This window comes from Serinus canaria, chromosome 9 (assembly GCF_022539315.1).
Source record: "Serinus canaria isolate serCan28SL12 chromosome 9, serCan2020, whole genome shotgun sequence".
Taxonomy (NCBI): Eukaryota; Metazoa; Chordata; class Aves; order Passeriformes; family Fringillidae; genus Serinus; species Serinus canaria.
Window position 1 is genome coordinate 18,656,421 of NC_066323.1, and position 17,554 is coordinate 18,673,974.

Sequence of the window (17,554 nt, forward strand, 5' to 3'; positions counted from 1 at the left end):
ACTGGCTGCAAGAAGCAGTCCTCCTTACCAGAGCCAAAGCAGCTTCTTGAAGGAAGATGACAGCAGATATAGGGTAGTAAGCCCAGTGCCCTCTCTAGAAGTTTCTCCACAACTTACTAAATACCACTCAGCATAACCCTGCTGCCATTTGTTCCCTTGCAGTCGCTGTGCTGTCAGCACATGTTCCTGATGAAGTCTATCAGAGACCTCGAGGTGAGAAGCCCTATACAAAGGTCACACTTGTTTTAGGCATGTGATGTGTAAAAAAGCAGCCAATGAGAAAGGCAAAAAGAGAGAACAGGCAATACAAAACAAAACCAAATGTGTTAACTTGTGGTATGTTTAATGGACTTCACAATCTACAGACAGAACAAGCCAACACCAAACTATGTGTGCAGCAGGAACAAAAAAACCCCTTTTGCTGAGGGATGAGAAATGACAGTAAAAAGCACCAGCAAAGATGGTTTTCGGAGGGATGCTGATGGAAAGGCTTGAGACTCAGTGTTCTGAGGGAAAGGCTTGCTTCAAAGTGAACATGACAAAAATAATCTCTTCACATTGTCTGTGGGTCCCATATTCAAAGAGGCAGGAGAACAAAGGTGAGCCATCAGGCCCAACGCCCATGTACTGCAGATCTGAATAAGCACACAGGCCCTTGAAGAGTATGCTGGGTTTTGTCCAGTGTGCTGGATTTAAAGGGCTTTTGTTGAGGTAAATTCCTAAATCTTTTCGACCCCTTGGGTCTGTAGGATGAGCATAGAGTAACCAACTGTCTTGACAACTGGCATCTGGGGGAGGTGGGAAGGCAGTAACACTTCCATGGCATCCTGAGGGAGGTTCTATTAGCATTTCAACCCTCTGGCCTCCCTCAAAGTCCAGCCCATGGTTGTAGCTGACAGCCTGGATCCTGGCTCCTCTGTTGCTCCTTGCATTGCAGTAAAGGACCTTTCTGCCACAGGTATGCAGCTCTGCTACCTGGCACTCCACTGCGCTCTCCTCCCCCACAAAGTTCCCCTTCTCCCATGTTGTCCCATGGTCAGAGCTGATGAAGCAGAAGGCATGAGGGGTGGGGTGTTGCTTGGGGTCCAAGATACGATAGGCATAGGCAGGAATCACAAGGCTCCGAGCCTCATTGAGCAATTGTAATCCATGACCTGGCCCCACCGCAAACGTGGCCCAGTTCTTGTACTCATTCCTAATGGTCTTGTCGGTGACATCCTGGGCAGTGCTCCAGGTGTGTCCTTGGTCCATGCTAGTGACATAGCAGAGACGTACCAGGTTGATCTTTGTCCTCAGCTGATGCTGCTCAGAGATTTTTCCTGGGACAGCTATGAAGAACAAGATGAGTTTTCCCGAGACTTCATCATATACCGGGCAGGGGTTCATAGATCGGTGGCCTTCCAGCTGTGCACTGACAAGAGTCTCCATCCTTTTCCACTGCCACAGCCCGTGGGAAGGGAGACAAGAATGGAACACACTGTTACACAGAGATCCACATTATAGTGCAAGGATGTCTGGAAAAAAGCTACAGAAGAGCATGGGAAGAACAGAAGCAGGGTAATGGATAGAGCAAGTAGTGGGAAGACAATAATCTGACATACCCAAGGCAAGTGAAAATTATTTTGATCACACGAAGCATGTACACTTCACCCAGCATGTGGGTTATGTCCTTTTCAATTACTATTCCTTGAGGAACTGATAGCTCCATATCTCAATCCAGCTGATGACACCCTCTAAAAAGCTACAGCAGCTGAATTTTCAGAAATCCTCACAAATTATATATATGGCACACAGACATTCCCAGTGGTCAAAGTGCGCTAGTACAGACGCTGTGCTGTGTCAATGTGTTTTAGGAAGTCACAGAGAAACCCAAGCCCTTTTCAAGCATCCTGGATGATGACAAATCCCTGCTCATTCAGCCTCCCATTTCTCCTCTTTGATGTGAATGTATGTGAATTGGCAACCCAGCCTACACCGAGGCACCTTGCTAGGGCTGATTATGTGACTCTGGTGTGGAGATTTGGACCCTGAGCTGTCTGACTCAGAAAATAGGTCGTAGAGCTGGTATAACTACCCTGCAAGCCCTGTTTTCTTCAAATGAATAGCACATAACGCAATCATGTTTCTAACACTAGCATTGCAATTAGCAAACTATGACTACATAGTGTTATTGGCTTGGTAAGCAAAGCAGTAGTTTTCAGTAAGATTATATTAATTAGCTTTTCTGCCCTGATTTGCTGATTAGCCTTTTTGTTCATATCTTATCTTTTTCTATCCAACAAATATTAACTTTTACTGAAAATTTAGTATTTCTATTTTAAGAAACTCTAGCATGTGAACACAAATTACTAAGTTTATGACCAACTGAACCCCACTTACTGAATTACAGGGAGTTACACAAGATGTTACCTGAATGGTATGACACTGCAGGTGGGCTCAGAGGCTGCTTCTGCTAGGCAGACTCCAGCTCTTAAGAGCCTATAATCTAAGACAACCAACGAAGATTTGGAATAGAATAAAAAATCACTTTTTTTTCCTACAAGACATTAATGCCTTTGTATATGCAAAAAATCATTATAAATAGAGTTTCCACCACCCCCAGCTACCTGGCAGCATAACTGTTAATAATAACTGGTAGGTTAATAAGGTAGCCAGTTCACTGGCACCAGCAAACCAGACACTTTTTTTTGCATGGAGAGACTGACTATTCTCAATTGTTTTTCAAACCAGAAATTAGTCCTAAAATGATGAATTAAAAAAAAAAAAAAAGAATAGTCACTCATCACTAATTTACTCCTCTCCATCGTTGTGGCATTTCTTCCTTGAGGCATTTCTGCCTCCCCACCATATTTTTCCTGCTAAAACAGGACATTTGTCCTATTGTAAATCAAAGACACTCCGACAAAAGAAAAAAAAAATTATGCATCTGACTCCATCATCAGAAGGCTAATAAATTACTTTATTATACTATACTATACTATGTATATTTCATCTAAACTGAATCTGCCAAGCACTCACTCTTACTCACAACTGCACAAAACTACACTTATCTCTAATATTCTCGTGACTGTCCTGTGACAGTCCGACACACACACTGCTTGGCCCTGATAGGCCAAGAAAATAAGACATCCTCACTTCAAGTAAACAATCTCCATATTGCATTCTACTTTAGCACAACACAAGTACAGCAAGTGAGATGAGAATTGTGTTTTCGTCCTTCTCTGCTTGTCTCACAACTTCTCTCAGTTCAGAGAGCATGTGAATACCACATTGTCCCATCTCTGTATCTGCATATCCAGCCCTGCAATGATGGGTCAAAGCCACCCCTAGAATATCTTCACCATTTTAGTCCCACCAAAAGATGCCCATAGGGTTGAATCCCAGCAGTGATAACAAGACATGCATTATTCATAGGCAGATTTTTCTCCTGTACCTGGGGAGGAGAAGCTGCCCTGTCCCTACAGCAAGAGGGCAAATACATTGCACTCACTGAGGGCAGGTGGGCAGAACAGGGGGCAGTATCCCCCGCTTCTCCCTGCACTGGTACCTGAACGTGCTGCATGGCTGGGTCGTACACGCCTCTGCGCATGACTATCAGCTTGGCATGCTCATCCACCAGGTCCTCTCGCTCCTCAGCAAAGGCCAGGATCATGCTGAACCGCGGCAGGTAGAGCAGGGCTGGAATTCGATAGCTCCAGGTACCGTTCCGGAATAATGTTTCTTGCTCCAGGACAGGGAACGCAGCCATTGTGCTAGGGGGAAGAGGACAAAGCACACTGCATTTTGACCCGGCAAAGTGTCATGGGACAAATTCCACTGCTTTTTGCTCTCTGTGCTCAGTGGGACCTGTCAGGCATTGAAACATACTTTCAGCTTTGTATTTTCCTTCTGCTTTTCCAAAGAAAACCTATGTATAGCATAGCAGCTGGAACTCGGGCCGAACTTACCCCAGGAACAGCCTGCTTGGTCTGACTGGAGTGTTGCAAAGTAAGTACGCCAAATACAGTTAATTAAAAAGCTGTGCTTTGTTTGGTCTTTTTAATTAAATGCACAGGCTGGGATTTGTTTTTTCTTTGTTTTTTGTTTACTCTAATTCAGAAGACTGTTGATAAAAAGACATTGTAGTAGTTTCCCTCCAAAGACCATTCATTTCTCTGTTGAGGTTATATCCAAAACTCGGCACAGAACTTCCGTTTTGCCAAACACAAGCTTAAAATCCCATATAAATGACACACTGAGGCAATCCCTGGCCCCAGGTGTGTTCCAGTTTGAGGATGGCAAGCACTGAACATGAATAAGGAAAGGAAAAGAACACCCCTCCTTCCATGAGATCAAAAAACAGTCTGAATGGCGTCACATCACTTGGGATGTGACCAGGCAGAAACCTTGTCCTCTTTATAATGATTTAATAGCAATGTTATGAAGGAAAGCAAACATGAGGGACAACTTCAGGAAGCTGCCTCTGTGTAACTGGTCTGTGCTATGCCCCCACATATCCTCTTCCCCTCCTCAGACCTACTTGGCCCTCTGTCCTCTTGCACCAGTGAGCCAATTTACCCCAGTATAAAAACCGGTAGATTTAGGGAATTGTGTCTCAGCAGATGGAGGAAAAAATAAGAAAGAAAAAAAGAGAAAAATATAAAAGGAAAAAAAAATTTCTCACATGATGCACCAAAACCTGAAGGCTTGGATATTCCCTGCTCAGCTGAGAAGGTGGGGAAGAAAAAAAGAAAAATAAATATTAAAAAATCAAGCCTTAGAACTCTGACGCATTGAGTGGGTAGGATGGCAGGAAGAAGATGACAATACACTATGAGTAAGAAATTCAAATGCCTCCTACCTCACTGAGGCAAGACTTGCTGTCCTCTTCATTAAGGATTCTCCTATTTACCTAAATCTTAGAAAGTGCTGTAGCAACTACTGGACACAGATGAGCTTCTGATGTTCTTGAAGGCTGCCTTGATAATTCAGGACCAGATATGGAAGCATTTTCAGAGTGCTTGTACCTACCTGAAAAATAGCTTGCACTCTTCCATCTTTAAGATTATATCAGCCAACCTAACTAACATAGACTTGGTATTTTTTTTTTAACAGTGTTTATTTATGAGTTTGGAAAACACAAATAAACTGAGTTTATCCTCCAGAGTAGTCTGAAGCACAAGGCACACCATATATTCCAATCTATCCAGATCCATAGCTAAGCAGTAAAGTGTTCAAATATTCCTTGCTTTCACCTTCCAGGTGCTATAAGTATCAGTGAGATTTTTGACCTCACACCACTTCTCAGAAGGGTCTGAACTGCACTGCTCTAGCTAAAGCCAGCTGCACAGTCCACAGTAAGCCCCAGCTCCACTTCCACCCTGATCCAAAGGCTCTGGAATCGGAAGTCAATCTCCCAGGAGCAGCTGCTCCCTCCTCACTGTCACAGAAGCAGTGTGAGGAAAGGCAGGAGCACTGCTACCATACAGAGTGTTACCAGAACTGGATCACAGCTATCCATGCAATAACATGAAGGAAATAGGAAGACCTTCCTAGAACAAATAACTGTGTTGTTTGCTACTTACCAGCATGGATCTGTCTATTTATGGCTCCTGAAAGAGAAACTCACCAGTGTGCTTCCAGACTATTTAAAGGGAGATTATTTAAAGGGAGATTAGTCAGCCTGTCTAGTGCAGCACAGGTTCCCTAGTGCTCCTGCTCATAATGCCATCCTGATCTTGCAGTCCTGCTTCAGAGCAGGGCAACGGGGAAGGAAAAGAAGGGAGGGGGGGAACAAAAAGAAGAAGAAAGAGAGTGAGAGAGAAATCTGGGCTGGTCCGTGAATCCCTCGACGGACAGCCAAGAGAGGGCTGCCACAGGAGGCCATGCTGCAGCCTGCTGCACACGAGTCCCTCCTGTCTGAGCCTGTCACCTGCACACAGCTCTGCCCACACTCTCAGCCCCCTGTGACATGCTCACTGTGAGTGTCACAACATCTTCCACTTACTGCCAAATGGGGATTGAGGAAATAGCTGAACTGGGAATAGCTGCCATAGAAACAAGCCTGAGGTTCCTGGACACAGCAACTATAATCAAGGAAAATACTGGAATCAAGTGACATTTCCATCTATCCAGAGACTAAATAGAGATACGTGTGAGTGTGTGTATATATACACTTGTACATGCACTCCCTACACACCGTGTGGGTATTATGGCTGTATGTATATATATATATATATATATATATATATATATGCTATGCATCCATCTGCAGAGAAACTTTTCCATCCTTTTTTAAACACACAAAGTCAGTATTCAGATTTTTCTATGTTCTCCCTTGTGGATTCTCATGCAGAGATTGAGTCATAACAGTGTGAGTTTCACACAGAATCAAAAATGAAGGATCTTTAAATAAGCTTTAAGTTCATAATATATATATATATTAAAAGAAAGCAAAATAGTGCTGCTTTAGTTACTTGTCCAGCCAACTGAAAGGAATTGATTTTTCTTTTGACCCCAACCTGTATTCAAAGGCATGCCCACCAACTGGACCCTTCTGAATAAAAAAGAAGAAAAATTGGCAAATCATTGACTGGACAGCTACACAAAGAGTGTTCCAGTGCTCATATTCCAGGACTGCTGGAATTCAAGTCACACATGCTAGTCCTTCCAAGGCTACATTGCCAGGGGATGTGTGTGTCCATGATGCTGCTTGGTTCCAAACCTCACTGAAATAGCATCGGCTGGCCTGAAAGGAAGAAAGCAGTATCGCAGCCAGCACACCCCAAGGACATGGGCAAGACAAAGATCACAGCAATATCTTTTGAAACACTAAGAGCTAAACTGGAATACAAAGGCCTGAAACAGAAGCAGGAGACTGGAGAGCTGTACACATGAAGACAAAAATTACTCAAACCAGTATCTACCCAACAACCTTGGAGAGAGAGTTAGCTGTACTTTCCTGATCTATAGGAGTAAGAAAGGGGAACTGGATGTAGTATTTTTTTCCTAAGAGAAAAGAACATATCTGGTTACCTCTTTCTGGATGAGAGAGGGGCTAGTGAGGAGAAGGGGAATTTATCATGTAGCCATTAAGCCAATATCTCCTACTGCATTCTGGTTTTTACTGGAGTCTTTATTTTCCAGGCTTATTCTTGCAGTGTCGTGTTCAAGGAGGCTGATGTTTACCTGCAATTCCTCTCCAAGGCACGAGGGAAGCTGCTGCACTGAGATCCAGTACTTCACCTCTGGGCAGGACTGGGCAGACAGGGAAAGATGAACACACTGCAAACAGTAAGAGAAGAGGGAGTTAAACCGGAGGAAGCCATTAGTCATCATTTGCAAGTTACACAGCTGTAATGATTTCCAAAGCAGAGACTGTTTCCAGCACACCAGAAGAGTCAAAAGAAATAACAGTTGTCAACAAGTGAATCTATGGTGGATTTAGTCCCTGGAAAGAGCCCAAGTGGCAGAAAGGAAAAGTTGCTGGTAGACCCCAGGAGAGGATACTTGTTCCTTCCACTTTTGTCCTTCAAGGCAGCTCACACAGACTTGGAGCAGGATGAGCATGTTTGTTTACTTTAATCATCTCCAAGAAAAGTGAGTAAAAAGCATAACATTTCCACTGGCCTCAGCTTCTGTAAAAACCTGTTGTGAACATGATCAGAACCAAGCTGAAATGACAGCATGTCTTTAAAAGAAACCAACAGAAATAAGGTAATATGCTGAACTCGATCCCTTGGTCCCTGTCCGAGAGCTCTACACTCTGTGGAGCAGCTTGTTCTTGAATGGTTTCAGATAGGTCCCAAAAGAACTATCTAACTCATTAAGGGAGAATCTGGGGGAAAAAACACAATCAAAAAACCCAGAGAGAGTCAAATGCAAAACTCAACTAAAATTCTGCTTTTTCAAGGCAAGCGCAAGAACCCAGGACTGGTCGTTTTCTACTCAGCATCAGACCTAGACTTACTGGGCTTTCCAAATGTATAAAGTCAACCAAGCATTATGCCAAAACACACTCCTCATGTCACTTGAAGGGAAATAAGACATTTCCCTTGGGATATTGCATAGAGGGGTCCCAGAAGTAGTCACATTCCAAGCCAGTTGTATAGGATTAAGAAACAGAAGCCCCAGATTGCTTCTAGAATAATTGCTGCACAGCGCACTCCTGCGTGGAAGTTTTCCTCCCTCCTAGGCAGCATAGCTGTGCCTGTTTCTGCCAAAGCCCAGCATCAGAGTGCTCCATCTCCAGCCTGCTCATGCCCTTAGACCAGACCCTACACTAAATCTAGGCTATGGAGTTTCTTAACAAGCTAAGCAACACACATTTATTTAGTCTACTAAATCACCCTCAATTGTAAAGTCAGAAAGATGTTTATCAGCAAAAGCTGTCAAACAATAAACCTTAAGCAAATCTTAACATTCAGAATTCAAAACTGAAAAAGACACAAAACTGGAATTATTTTAATCCAGCAGCTAATTGAACTAAAATTTTTAACCACACTGGAAACAGAAAGTTTCTTATGTGGTAAAAATGTCTTACCACATTTACAAGAGGATTTTCCATCACCCCAGTACATGCTTTCCTAAACAATCAATCAGGGTCTGCTTTCAAACTGTTATGGTTCAGCTTGGCAGTAGCTCCTGTGCCTTAAAGAGGAGGTTTTCTTAGCAGGAGAGAGGAATTACATGGAGCAGCAGTATTTTTCTTAAAATATAGTTGGTGGAGGAATACACAAAATGCATTCCTACTTGAACCTACAAAATGTTGTATTTAACTTTTCAGTTCCTAGCATTGTCCACAGTTATGAAAATAAAAAAAGGAAAAGGAAAAAAATACCTTTTTACTCTGTGTCCTCTGGAAGTCACGTCAAAAGGCAAAAAAAAAACCAGAACCAAAACCCACTCCTATTGGATTAGACAAAAGGGAGGCTCACCACACTCTTACCAAGTAACCTCCAACCTGCAAAATTATTTATATTGGCAGCAATGTCAGCTGTCTTGGATACCCAGGAAAAGCTATCAGCTGGCATATAACACAAGCTTACATTTAAATAGCAAACCTGTTTTGCATATAAGGGGTGGTTCCATGGGAGCCAGACAAACAATAGGGAAAGACTTTTACATTACCATAGTAATGAAGCAGCATGTTTCTACCTGCATGGGTTGCTGCACTGTGGCACAGCTGCTGGTTCTGTACAGTTCAGCATGCTGTCTTATTTCTCCCCTGGTACTGAGGAAGGCAAAGTTCCTCTGGTTGCAGCATGAGGACTCCCAGTGCATTCCCTCAGAGTACTGAGCTATGGGGAAGTTTGCCTAAAGAACCCATAAAATTGTTATAACCAACAGGTGATGGTGCTGTGATAATCTAACATTCTGTCTCCACACACCTCCAATCCATCAACATGTTCTTTCTGGATAAGAAAAGGGTTAACCAAGGAGTGGCCAGGCAGGAATGCAGGAATGACATGCTGATGCATTCAGGTGCAGCTCCCAGAGCCTCTGTGGAAGTGTTTCAAGACCAAACTATCCCAGCAGCTGCGGGCAAGGAGCTACTGGGGGGAACCAAGCACAGGGAGGACAGTACAAGCCTAAGGTCACACCTGAGGAAGAAAGGGATGGAAGTACCCCTTCTCCCAGCTGTGCCCTGTCTGGCTGAGAGGCAGCACCTGCAGATGCTGCAAGTATCCAAGCAAATAATTTCACAATTACATTGTGCTACTGCTGTCAGAGATGACAACAGTATCCCATTTCCAATCCCATTTCTTGCTGCATCCCTTCCTTTCCTCTCTTCTCTATTGAGTTTCCATTGTTGCCATTAACACTTCTTGTCTTTGAAGTGATCTGAAAGAATGAGAATAACAATCCTGTGAAGAGATCTTGCAAGTCATGGAAGTCTCCTCTGATGGCAGTTATCGTTGATCTGTGCAAGCCAAATAGGAAGATGCAAAGGTGTGGATTTGCAACCAATCAGCTGACCAACCAAATTAAGGGAATGCTTCTGTAGTACTCTGTTTCTCTTGAGCAACCCTGTATCCTTTCCTGTGCCAGCAAGAGTTCTCGTCTTACCTTGGCAAGCCATCAGAGGATATGAAACTGGCAGAAAATTAATCTGGGGGGAAAAAAAAAAAGTGAACAGTTTCTGCTGGGTCATTGTCCTGGATTGCATCAGTAAAAGTCCATCAAGCAGCAGAATCTGCAGTTGGAGCAGGAGCATGAAGCTGCTGAGAGGAGGAGCAAACACACGACCCAGACGAGCTCTTAGTCATTAGATCTAATTATCTGCCTGGTGAAACCACACCCTGTGTTTATGAACTGGGCAGGTAAACTATGGCCTTAATTGGGGCACACAAGAGAAGACTGAAGGCATTTGTATCTCACTGCATTACCTGGAATCAAACAACAGTGTGAGGAAAAGTCCCTCCAGAGACAATATCATTGACATCCACCAGATACTAACTTTTAACAGTGGCTCCTGGAGAGAATCCAGAGTCAAGTAAAGCAGCAGCAATTAATGGAGGACAAAAGACATTGAAGAGGCTGCCAAGGTGCAGTCTGCCTAAAAGCAAGACATGAATGATTGCTTTATGGATTTCTTCCCCTTTTTTCTTCTCCTTGGCTAGCAGCAGTATTATTCAGGTGATTTTCTGAGTCACACACTTGGCTTCTGTAGCCAGACAACCCATAAATACTCATTTGTTTAACAGAAATCACCTTTCCCAGCTGCAGCTTAAAACTGGTTGTCCATCTCTTCTGAGTGGAACTCCCAAGTGTGGCGTGGTGTGGTGGCAATGGTTCCATGGGCTATGGTGGCAGCATGCATATGGCAGAGTAGCTCTGCCTCTGGCCACCTCCCACCTCCCCTTGTTGGCTCATCCTCAGTAACATTCCACACATTCCCCTGCAGCCAGCTGGGGTGCCCCGCCTTTGACCCACTCCCCAGGACCAATCAGTAGCAAACATGGCTGTACAGATGCTAACAGCTTAGAAAGGCTAAATCTACCCCTAAAATGAAGGATGTGCTGCTTAGTCCTTCTCTGAGGTTAAAATGAGGGAATCCCAGTGCTTGTGCAGGACAGTCCCACAATCAACGTGCGGGCACCCCACACTGCTTCCCTGCAGCCACCAACACCACTGCCGGCATCCAGGCTCCAGCACTGCTCTTCAGCCTCCAGCCCACAGCACAGACCTCTATTTGCAAAACCCCAGCCTTCTGATAAAAGGAAAAGTGCTTTTCTCAAACAACATGTTGTTCTGAAACTATTTCACAAAACTGTTCCTTAGTAACTATCAAAAATGGATGTCCCACTGTAGACATGCACAGCCTGATCCTTCCTCTTTCCTTTCAGTGTAAATCAAAATCAGTGTCACCACTGAAGTTTAAAACAGGTTTAGGTCTGAAGAAGATCAAAATCTTCACTTCTATTGTTCCACGCTTACTTCATTGCCCTTATATCTGATTGTTGTAATGAAAACGTTTTTAAAAAGGTTAAAAAATGCAAATGGGGTGTGTGGGTGCATTAATAAGTGGATATAAAAATAATGCAGAAGATAATATAATGACAGAATCCTGAACAATGGAGCATTTGAATTTGGAGGACCGTGTTCAGTTTTGGGTGTCACCTCTTAGGAAAGATGGCAATAGCTGCAAATGGAGCCTGAGGAAGAGAACTCAGAAGCTAATGCTCATTAGCGTATGTGAAAAGAAATGAGCAGGAAAACAAGAAATGGTACATCTAGTGAGTGACATGCAGTCCATTGAAAATTGCCAATGTATATTTCCCTTGCAAAATGCTTAAACCTGATTCCATTGATTCCCAACATCACTAGAAAGGCAAGGCTGGCTCAGGTAATTCAGTGGTTTTGCTATGCTGTACAGTGTAGCTGCTGTTGTCAGGCAGCTGTAGTTCAAGTCAAGAGGTCTGCGGGGTCAGATCATGTGAAGCAGCAATTACACTGTACTGCAAATTTTAAGTTAAAATGTGATGTGTTGCCTTCCAGGCATTGGAGAACATGGTATCCTTGCTGCAGAAAAATCCTACAGACCTGGCTTTGACTAAAAGTCTGTTCTGTCCAGGAAGGAAAAAATAGACAAGAAAAAGCCAAAGTAATAATAATTATGAATGTAAGAAGCAAATGCTAATGGCAGAGCTCTTTGGGAAAGAGGATCCCTTGGATGAGAAAACATCCACTGTTTTCTTTTAATGCCAATTCTAGCTGGGGAAAAGAGCCTCTGAGCACGTTTGAGACCAGCACCTCACTATCCTAATCAGGTGTAGGTACAACAGGCATGAGGACCTGGTACTCTTTGGGTTTGTACTCCTTCACACTCCACTGACTCCACTTACATTACTTTTGATTTCCATCAGCACAGAATTTTCCAAGCACAGAATCCTGCTGCTGATGCCTCTCTCACAGTAAATACAATTTATTTCCTCACCTTGTGAAAAAAAATGGACAAAATAAAAAAAATATTCCCTTAACTCTAAGGGCAACAGCATTACCCCATAGCAGACCTGTAAGCCTTCTGGCACTCCATGGTGAGTCATGGGTTTGTCACAGGGAAGCTTCCTTACCCTGTGTGAGACAACACCCAAAAAACAGCCTGCCTATTATACATATTACACCATTTCTCCATTTACTTTGCCCATTTGGAAGAAAAAAAAATTACACTTTATTTTTGTTAACAAAATGAATGGCATGATCTATGAGAAGCACAGGAAGAGAGGTGGTGAGGTTTGGATACAAAAAGAGGATTGTAGAAACAGGATTTATTTAGCCTTCCAAAAAACACTGAGGAGGAGTCACTGCAGAAATTTAATGACTGGAAAATGCAATAAAACCGTAGTTCCTTGCTTCGTGTACTCTGCAGTGCTTGGACACTCAGATAAGCAAGTCTGAACACAAGCCTAGTTAGATTCATCCTAGGCAACTCTTGCAACAGAGAGGAGCCCAAATTCCACTGTATCCTTCATTCCTGAGTCCTGCCAGCTCTCAGACCAGGAGTGCACAGGCCTGATGGTGACCTTGATTAATCATTACAGAATTAATTGCTGGCAGCCCTCTGTGCCAGGCCAGACCTTCAACTGGTATAAAGGGACATTGCCACTGGTGACCATGAATCTATGATGTTTGAGCTCAGATTAACCCAAGCTTAACTCAGTGAACATCTTCCACGGAGTAGGCTGGGCATACAGCTGCATTTTAAAAAGAGTAATGTTGTGACCAATTAAAACATTTTGAAACTAACAAGACACTTGGCAAGTTCAGTGAACTTCAAAAAGAAAATAAAAACCAAAGGAAAGATTAGCATCAAATTCAGCAGGCTATGTGATGCTTTTTCTAAGAGTCAATCCAAATGCAGTCTGAAAAATACAAAGTGAGTTATCCAAGGATGAGGGAAAAATTCTCTCCTAGGAATAGCACTGATCTAAGCAATCACTAATATTTGTATTCCTTTGAAGCTCTGGGCCTAAGTTGCCCCCAGAAGAGGGTCATTCAAATCACAGCAAGCAAGTAGCCTGGTAATAAGAAATTATTTCAAGAGGGAAAATTATCACAGGCATTTGGATTGATCCAAAAGGCCTTAAAATAAAACCAGGCTGGCTCTGCTGTATCCACCCCAGTGCTCAGGTATGTGAACACACATGAAATTAAGAAATAGCAATCTAAAAATAGTCATAAACATGTAGGTCTTTTCATCTCAAATGGCTGTAAATAATGTAAAGCAAGAGCAGTTTCTCATCCAGTGGGCCTTAAAAATGGAAGCAAATACTATTTACTGTTTCCACTTGAGTTTGCAGATTTGGGCTGAAGTTTCACCCAGTTGTTAAAGATTTATACAGGAGGTTTAACAATCCCCTGTCATTAAGCCTTGGCACAAGCAGTGCAAAGGACGTTCAGGGCATAGTTGTACTAACTTATCTGGGTAAAGAGAAAGCTGTTCCTTTAAACTGTGTTTGCTGTGACTCTGGAAACTAAGCAAACAAAATCTGAGGCACACTTTACTCTCAAGCAGAACTGACAGGAAGGTACAAGGACCGAAGGACAGTGAACTTCTGTAGGACATACCTGCCTCTGGATCCACAACTGAATTGCAAATCCGTGACAATCTGGGGGAGTTTAATTCAGATTTTTGGAATACCTCATCCCGATGGCAAATGAGAGACTGGCTCAGCCCCTGAATGTCAGGTGAGTAAAATCCTATTCTGGGGGGATGCTGGAAGAGGAACTGCCCGAGGAAGAAACCTCAGGCCGCAAACAAAGGCACAAATCCAGTGACCAAAAAAGAACTGAAGGAGTCCTGTGCAAGCCAGAGAGAGCACAGTTGTGACACTGTTGAAATACTGGCTGACAGAGAGGAGAGACACCACTGGCACAGCCTGGTAGGCATAAAATCTACCACCCACAGGGAGGAAGCCTAGTCAGAGGAGAGACCTAGACTGCACAGAATGGCATTAATATGACCAACTGAACAGCAAACATTCCCAAACCAACCAAGCTGTGTGTCTTTTTCCAGGGACAGCACAAGTTGTGATTTTACTTGTCAAACGGTTTATGTGTGATCTTGCTTTAAAAAATATATATAAATAAAGACAGGAAATATGAAAAACAGCCTGTTTTCCTCTTACCTCCAAGGCTGATCCTTCCCCTGAGCCAGTTTTTCCTTTCACTCTCAGGAGGCCAATTGCTTTGAATCCAGTGTAGCTGTGAACTCTCTCCCAGCAATTATGTATATTTTTAAATGCACAAAGTTAACAAGGACTCAAATTTCATAAGAACAAACTAGCTCTTCTGATCTTAAACTATCAACAGATTTGACCATTATAGTCGAGCTGTCACTTCCAGACCTAGCTGAAAGTAGGAAATTGCACTAAAATAATGAAAGCTATTTAGAATATTTTGCTGAACCGGCAAGAAGTACTAATTGGCTGGCATCCATTTTATGAGACAGACAGGTATTTTATTCAGGGCTGATTTTCTACAGATACAAATTGGGACTGTTAACTTGAAACTACTTTAAGAAAAACTCTAAATACAGGAGTATGTGTGAAACACCACACTAACTGCCAGACAAGAACCCAAAGAACCCACTGTCCCACACTGCCCAGGATATTTGCAAGACAATGTAAAATGCTTTAACAATATAATTACTCTCATCTGTCCCTGAGTATGTGGCCAGTGCCTGGGGATTTCACTCAGATTTTCCTTTTGAAAGTAGCTTGTTCTGTGATTTCTATAGGCAATTATAATTTTCCCCCCAATAGTTATTGGAGGAAATAATGCATGTTTCCAAGCAGCACCCCATGGAAACTGCTCCATCATATCTAAAATAAGGAAAATTGACAAGACTCAGTAACAGCCTGGAACAATCTGGAAGTCTCATCTCCCTCTTGCCTTCTCTTTCCTATGTGAAATCATCTTAGAAACAGATGTCTATAATAAAACAGGTCAAGCAGGTTACTCAATCTGCAAAACTTGGACTTTGCTGTTCCAAAAGGGAGCAATTCCTAAAACAAGAACCCTTTTTAGGAGCAGTTGCAGTCAGCTCAAATAAAACTTTAAAAGAACAATGGGGCCACTGAGGAACTAGAAATCTAGACAAGATGCTTGCTTTTCACTTGGGGACTGAAATGTAGAAAACATCAAATGAAAAATAACCAAAACCAAGAAAATTTTCAAACTAGTTCTTTTTTCCTTTAATTACATTATGTTCCAGAGTTCTTTTGAGCACATCAGGTTATCTTATGTCATGCTCTTGAACTTACATCAAGTTCCTGCTTAAGTAACTCAGAAGAAAAAAGACTATAGAAAAATGTGGGAGTATTCACAAACTATAATATACTGCTCCCAGTCTCGAGATGGGGAACTAAGACTGACATGCTCAAGATTGCCCAGGGAACTGCAGTAAAGCTAAGAAATTACATCTACTCTCCCAGAACCTGATCCTGTTCCACAGCCATGAGATGAACTACCCTCATCCCAGCCTTCCTCTTTCTGTGCTTAAAAACTGGGGATGAAGAGGAGGGTAAAAATGCTGTTAGAAGGAAAGATCCAGAGGGAAAGTTTGGCCGACCTTTCTGAGCACTTGGGTAAAGTGAGCTATAGACTTGCAGTTGCAGACAGCATGGCACTAATGTGACAAGAAGATGGAGACTCCCTGTGCATATACATGCTGCCAGAGCGCTGCATATGTACCTCATTTTCTACACTGCCATGCTGGATAGTGCTGCAGTTTCCAAATTAGAGGCAAGTGGGGAAGGTTTGGGGTTGATTGCATAAGCACTAGGCTAGTCCCCCAGTACTGGGAGAGAGGAGGCTGCTCTGCGTTGGGAGCTGCAGTCCAGCAAGCTTCTCTTCCCACCAGGGTCCAAAAATGGCCGTTCTGGAGGGGAAGTTTGCATCGGTCAGTGCTGTTTGCTCATGAGTTTCCAGAGTTGTGTATAAAGTGCTTTTCCTGAGTTACTAAAGACCCCTGTAGTCAGAGTAACAGGCTGTAAGAATAGAATCAGCTTATGTCATGTTTGAAGTTATCTGAAATTAGCTTGATGCAGTTGACAAGGATAGTGTGGCATAGCAGCACTCCAAACCTGCCTGGTTTTTCAAACTAGCAGTAACCAGCCTAACAGGATTCTGATGTCTTAGTGACTTCTGACTCTCTTGCAGCTACACATTTGCAAGCAGATTCACCAAACAGGCACTCCTTGGACCCTCCACCCAATAAACACTGAGGGAGGAAAAAGTGAGAACTCTACTATTTCTTGATCAACAAAATTAGCCTTCTCTTTCCCTGCTTCTGTATGGAAGCTTTCAGATGAAAAACCCTATGAATTCTTACCTCTCTGCAGTTCAAACAACCACCTGTGCTCATTTCTTCCTTAACAAGTGTCTAATACACAACCAGCAAATCTAGAAATAAAAATGGGCATCATTATATTTTTCCCCAAGAGCAGCACAGGTCTTGTCTGCCCAAGGGACACTTGGCCTGTCTGCTTACTAATGACTCTGTCTTGAAAAGCTTCAACCAAAACATCTATTAATCCTCCTTTTCCAATTGTCCTAGCATTACTAAACCTCTCTGCTTTCAGCAAGGCATTACGCCCTGGATATTATTTCTTGTACTATGTTTTTGACTAAATCATTTCATCAGAGACTAAAGCTTCCATACCTTAGTCCTTTAATTTTTTTAAGTAAGTTCTACGTTGCATACACATTTCGTGGCTAGAAGGCTTCCCACAGCCCAAACAGAACAAACAAAAAGGAACAAGGGCTCACAACTCCCACGAGCAATCCTGCAAAACAGAAGAGATCATCAGGCAGACTGCTGAGAGCCTTCCTGTGTACGTACTTCCAGAGTACATGGGTATCTCCTGCCTTGAGGCTACATCCTGCGAATTGCCCCTAAGCCCTGAGCTGATAATTGTGTTCTCTCCCCAGCCTAGGTGATTAAGTGATTTGGTTTTAATATTCACTTACCTTCCTGAGATAAGCCTGGAAAACCTCATGAGTTTTCAACCACAGCTACTTAGCAACAATTTCACTAGTATCTTCTCAGCAGAAATAAGGAATGGGATGG

At 42.9% G+C, this 17,554-nt stretch overlaps 2 protein-coding genes across 4 annotated transcripts in view; one reads left to right on the forward strand and one right to left on the reverse strand.

Annotated features, from left to right (window-relative positions):
- Nucleotides 1–322: 322 nt before the first annotated feature.
- Nucleotides 323–9,024, reverse strand: NEU2 (neuraminidase 2). Of its 2 annotated transcripts, none has more exons than XM_009089253.4 (4): nt 8,819–9,024; nt 7,168–7,263; nt 3,548–3,752; nt 323–1,437 (listed from the first exon to the last, which is right to left on the reverse strand). In XM_009089253.4, the coding sequence occupies exons 3-4, from the start codon at nt 3,746–3,748 to the stop codon at nt 499–501; spliced, it is 1,140 nt and encodes a 379-aa protein (XP_009087501.2). In that variant the 5' UTR covers nt 3,749–3,752; nt 7,168–7,263; nt 8,819–9,024; the 3' UTR covers nt 323–498. The 2 variants fall into 2 exon arrangements, with proteins under 2 accessions (XP_009087501.2, XP_018768654.2); XM_018913109.3 differs by having other exon boundaries at nt 8,927–9,000.
- A 4,838-nt stretch (nt 9,025–13,862) lies between these two features.
- NGEF (neuronal guanine nucleotide exchange factor) overlaps nt 13,863–17,554 on the forward strand; it is a 48,562-nt gene continuing 44,870 nt past the window's right edge. For both annotated transcript variants that reach the window (XM_050978180.1, XM_030227257.2), the window contains exon 1: nt 13,863–14,169. The gene's annotated coding sequence lies outside the window, so the exon portion shown is untranslated. The remainder of the gene's footprint in view (nt 14,170–17,554) is intronic.